At 40.0% G+C, this 5,575-nt stretch overlaps 1 protein-coding gene across 1 annotated transcript in view; it reads right to left on the reverse strand.

The window, feature by feature from the left end:
* The window catches only part of cables2b (Cdk5 and Abl enzyme substrate 2b), a 28,734-nt gene that overhangs the window by 20,936 nt on the left and 2,223 nt on the right, over positions 1–5,575 (reverse strand). The window contains exons 2-3 of the mRNA XM_014033990.1: positions 4,497–4,592; positions 55–132 (exon numbers count right to left, since the gene is read on the reverse strand). Of these exons, the coding sequence (XP_013889444.1) occupies positions 55–132; positions 4,497–4,592 (174 nt within the window). The remainder of the gene's footprint in view (positions 1–54; positions 133–4,496; positions 4,593–5,575) is intronic.

Raw genomic sequence — 5,575 nt, forward strand, 5'->3', positions numbered from 1 at the left:
TGTGTGTGTGTGTGTGTGTGTGTGTGTGTGTGTGTGTGTGTGTGTGTTGATTACCTGAGGTAGAAGCTCTCTCCGTACGGTAGAACAGAAAAGGCAGCACACAGAGACCTCTTAGCACAGATCAACACGATTCTGAAACAAACGCAATCATGGTTTGTTAACAAGTGTCTGCCTGACTCAGTTTGTACAATCAGAACTAGGGTTGGGCGATATTGGCAAAAAAATTACAATTAATTGTGGTATTTAATTTAATGATTAATCCCCTGGAGTCCCTGGACGCCTGCATGTCCTAGTCCATGACCAATTTAAATCAGTCTAGGGGGAAAGATTTGCTCTCTGTAGGAATCTGTTCCAAATTGTGTCAAAAGTATAGACTTCAGGTTATACATCAATTTTTAAATTGTGTTGATAGACTAAGTTTAACTGGAGTTATGATAAATTAATTAACTAATTAAAAAAAATCTGTTATATTTGAAACGGAGAGAAGCATCTATTGGACTGACCAGGGAAATCCCCAGTAATCATATTAATCAATAGGTGGCAAAAAAATAATCAATGAAAGTTTTTCTGATGATTAATTGCAAACGATACAATTTTGCCCAAGCCTAATCAGAACCTGGACTCAGCTGGTCCACAGCAAGGCGGACAGTCTCTGAGGAACAGCAGCCTTTAGTATTTCAGGAACCTAAACTCCAAAGAAGAGTTGTGTGTCTGTGTATTTTGGTTTGTTTACTGCAGTAGTTCTTTCTCAGGGGCATTTTTGGCTGCTTGTCAACAAATGTCCGTTCAAACCGAACACGTCTGAAGAGGGAGGAGTGTCTTGGTTATTTTTTTCCGGTCTGTCTTTAATGACGGGTGAAATAAARATAAAATAAAGAAAATGGCTTTGCTTTATTTACTAAAGAGCAAGCGAACATTGCGCACAGCAGATAATTAATTCACCAGATAATTTAGAGGCGCTCTGACCAGCAAGATGACGGACCTTTTTTTTTTTCAGACCAGGACCAGACTAGAGGCGCGTAGAGGGAGGAGCATCTTGGTTTTTTTCCRGTCTGTCTTTAATGATGGTTGAAATAAAGATAAAATAAAGAAAATGGTTTTGTTTTATTTACTAAAGAGCAAGCGAACCTTGCGCACACCAGATAATTTAGAGATGGTTTGTTCACTTCAGTTCTCCAATAAACCATTTATAATTACTAATATATTGCATGCCTTCTTACAGAAGCCCTACCATAAACATATGAAAAATGACCAAGAAGCAGCAGAACTTGCAATCCACAAAAACTTTTTATTTTAACACCATGAGTCAAAAGTCTCTTCTGTAAATCACTTCCTCAAAGCGCGACATATATTGACAATGATTAAAAGCAATTTGTCATGTCACTAGTTGGCAGTACAAGAATGGCTCATGTTATCACTGGAAACAAAATCTAGTGAACTCTGAGGCAAAGTTACACATTAGAATTAGCTTCTGCTAAGATTCTTTTGTTACGTGTGCTTTAGAACTTCTGTAACTAACTTGAATTAGTGCTGCCCACCACTGAAAACTACAAATATTAAACTACAATCAAATACATCATGATGAATAAATAAACACAAGAAACACTCATAGAAGGTAAGGTATGACTAAAATAGAGCACAAAATCAGTGAAAACATTTACAGTCAAATGCCTCTTGCACAAACTGTTAAAGAATGGCCCTAAAAACCTTAAAAGAGACCCAACTCCTTCAACTTCAAGTCTTTCTGCAGTAGATTATTCCAGTCTGAGGGAGCAGCAAAGTGGAAGGAGCTTTTGCCATATAAATAATCAGAATAATTTACTGATCCCCGAGGGAAATTACAGTTATTACAGCTGCAACATTCATGTAAAATAATTAGAGAATAAAAGATAAGCACACTATAATAAAATTAAGTATAAACACTGTGGAGAAAACCAAAATACACACATGTACATGTAAACAGTATAAGATAGGAATATAAAAATTTATGAAATAGCAATATGGTTAGGTAAAAAGATCCCTTAAGGGATAAGATGATATAAGAAGAGATGATCTTAAGGGATATTGCAAGTTTGAGTAAAGTATCCTTGATAAAACAAAATCCACAGACTTATTAAAGGGACAGACGATCTAAGATTTTACATGTTAAGGGATAATTTAGAGTTTGATAGACACTGGTAGGATTGACCTCCTGTGACAGTGATGCATTTTGGTGGAATGAGTCTTACTGAATGTGCTTCTGTGACTCGTGGTGACCACTGTCCATGATTCCCTGCAGCTTTGACAGTGTCCTCCTCTCTGACCCTGTCGTCAGAAAGTCCAGCTCTCTTCCCACAACATCTCCTGCCTTTCGGATCAGCTTGTTGAGTCTGTTGGCGTCTGCCCCCTCAGTCTGCTGCCTCAGCATAGAGGATGGCACTCGCCACCACAGGCTCAGAAAATCCTGAGCATTCATCCGGGAGCTGTTGAAGKACCTCAGATGTCTCAGAAAGTAGAGACGACTTTGGCCCTTTCTGTAGATGGCGTCTGTGGTTTTAAACCAGTCCAGTCTATCGTCAAAAGGTACCCACAAATATTTGTAATCTTCCACTATCCACGTTGACCTCCCTGATGGACACAGGGGTCATTGGTACCTTGTTCCTCCTCAGGTCCACCACCAGTTCCTTAGGTCGTACGAACCAGAGTACATTTCCAGCGTTGGTCCGGACCTTTTGTGCAGGTGTGAATACACTCATGCGAACTCTGGTGCGGATCAAACAACCAGACCGAGACCTGCTTAGGTGGTCTCAGTTTGCTTCCAAACGAACTCTGGTGCGGTTTGCTTCTGGTGTGAATACAAACCGGACTCTAACTGAACCAACTGCATTAAACATGCACCTTTTTGGACTTCACAGGCCACCGTTGCTGAGCTAAATAAACTGAAAACATACCTGTTTCGTCGTCTCCTATTAGCAGCTCTACTGCCGGCATGTTGTGGGTCAGAACACACAGCGCACCTCGTCTCCTTTGGGTTGCAGGACATATTCTTCTGACATTTGAAATGCTATTGCAGTTGTACTATCAGCAAAAATGTGYGCATCAGAACCGCAGCATGCAGGACTTCCTTGTTTTCTTCTGGATCTGTGGCTCAGTCCCGCCCCCGTCCTTTTTTTGTCCAATGGGAGCAATGATCGTCACACTCGTGGCTTTGTTTACCAGTTATAGTTCATTTGCAAAAAAGCACTATGTGAATGCAAACTGCACCAAACGAGAAAAAAAAAAGTCCATTTTTGGTCTGGACCAAACAATTGGACCAAAGGACTTTCCTGGTCTGAATACACCCTTAGTCTTTGTCAAGGTGAGCTGTAGATGGTTCTGCTTGCACCAGGAGACAAAGTCCTTAACCATCGCCCTGTACTCTTCCTCATCACCTCTGCTGATACATCAACTGATGCCAAGTAATCAGAAAACCTCTGAAGATGGCAGATCTCTGTGCAGTTACTGAAATCTGTGGTGTAGGGTGTTAAGAGGAAGGAAGAGGACAGTTCCCTGTGGGACTCCAATGTTCCTGAGCAGTCTGTCAGACACACAGAGCTGTAGTTGTACATACTGTGGTCTGCCAGTCAGGTAGTCCATAATCCAGATCCAGGTATTTTATATCTGGATGTATGCATATATACATATTTATTTTTGTTAMGTTTTTTTTCTCCACATTTTGGGAGGATAAAGAACTTCCTGCAACTGCAAGAAATGTTTACAAACCAAATGCTCAATTTATTATAATTGTCCAGAAAATGTTTCCAAGTAAAGACAGCACACCTGCGTYTGTCAGCAGAATGCTAGAGACTGAACCATCATGATATCACCTTTGACTAACAGGATGTATAAAAAGACCCTGCAAACAAGTAATAAGTTTAATTCATTTTTATACTTCTAAAAAAACAATAATAATAATAAAAAAAAAAGTTTTTCTGAGTGGACAACACTGATTTACTCCCAGGACCAAGCTGCTAGGTTGAAACAGAACCTCAAGTCTCAAAGTGCTTTCTGGGCATTTACTTTCTCCTGAAACAAACAGCAACACTTTCACCAAATAAAATAAATCAAATAAATATATTTGAGTGAAATAAATCAGGCATTGTTTTGGTTTTTGGTCACATCAGAAGGAATTCAGATGTTTTCATAGCCGTGATTTGAACTGGCTGCTCCAACCTGCTGTCTGTGGTTATGTGTATTCACTGGAAAGGTTAACACACTCCTACACAACAACTAAAAAAGCATTTAAACTTGGCTGCAGCAGTGGAACTATGAGGGCTATATTTAAACTCTTATCTTTAGATTTTCTCTCGCACAACAAAAAGACACGCACAAGAAATAAGGCAGGTGAAATACAATCAAATCTAATTATAGAACAACTGATGTCGGACAGAAAAGGTTGATTTTGATTTAAAAAGAGAATTTTGCATTAACTGCTTATCTTCTGGTACAAAACAAATCAGTTTGTGTCTGAGCCTCACCTGCTGCCTCTGGTGTCGTATTGTTTCATGTTTTTGATGAAGTGGATCTTCTTGGTGTGCTGAGGTCTTGGAGAACCACCAGAAAGGTTCCGACTTCTGCAGATACAAACAGGAAGACAAGAATTTTTACTAAATTGTAACCAGAACATCTCTGCAGAAAAATTGAATTGAATACAACCTCTGCCTAAAATTTCAACATTCATAAAATTTCTTCTTTAAAGCTTAATAGCAGCATTCGCACTATTGTTTTCCTGTTTTTAGTTTCTTGCAGATATTGTCTGCAACCAAACTACTTTTTTGTGTCATTTGTGCTTTTGTAATAATTCAAATTTCAAAAGATATTGCCTCATAATAAAGAGCCATGACTTTTGGATTTCATAACTTTTACACTGAAAAATACTGTATGTAATACAATTTAAAATTAAATCCCTCCTAGAAATGCATGTAGATCTCTTAATTTCCTTTTAAAAACTTTCTGCTCTTTCATTAAATAGCTCCATGAAATGGCACAGATCACAGCTCATCTCTTAGCTCCATCTGCTTGTTCATAATCACTGATGGAGTTGATCATGTCCTGCACAGAAGTGAGCTTTCCCAAATGAAGTGGGTAGTGACGAACCAAAAGATGTGTAGAGCTTAACTCAGCTGAACTGAAGTGGAGCGCTGCCCGTTAAAGTGTATCTTAGTGTAGTGTATCTGTGAAAGGATAACTCCGCCCCAAGGCGAAATTTGAAAAATGCATCAAAGTGGGTAGGGGAGGGGGTGTGGGTGGGGGGGTTAGAGAGCGGAGGTGTGGCCAGGACGAGAGAACGTGACAGGTAGCATTAGCATAATTGATGCTACATGGAGAGTGACCACAGTATCGCAGACAGTTACATCTCTGAACGTCTGAGGTGGAGGATTTTCACCCCACACCAGCACCGGACAGAGGAGGAGTAGCGCTCTGACAGCCTGACAGAAAAAAATAAAAGCACCCGCGGGGAGGGGGTGGGGGGGGGACATGAAAGCGCCTGCTGTGAAGCAGGAGGAAAGGAGAGGGGGAAAAGTAACTTATTTCTAGAGGTAGAACGGGTTGGAAG

Source organism: Austrofundulus limnaeus, unplaced genomic scaffold (genome assembly GCF_001266775.1).
Source record: "Austrofundulus limnaeus strain Quisiro unplaced genomic scaffold, Austrofundulus_limnaeus-1.0 Scaffold1926, whole genome shotgun sequence".
In the NCBI taxonomy this organism is placed as follows: domain Eukaryota; kingdom Metazoa; phylum Chordata; class Actinopteri; order Cyprinodontiformes; family Rivulidae; genus Austrofundulus; species Austrofundulus limnaeus.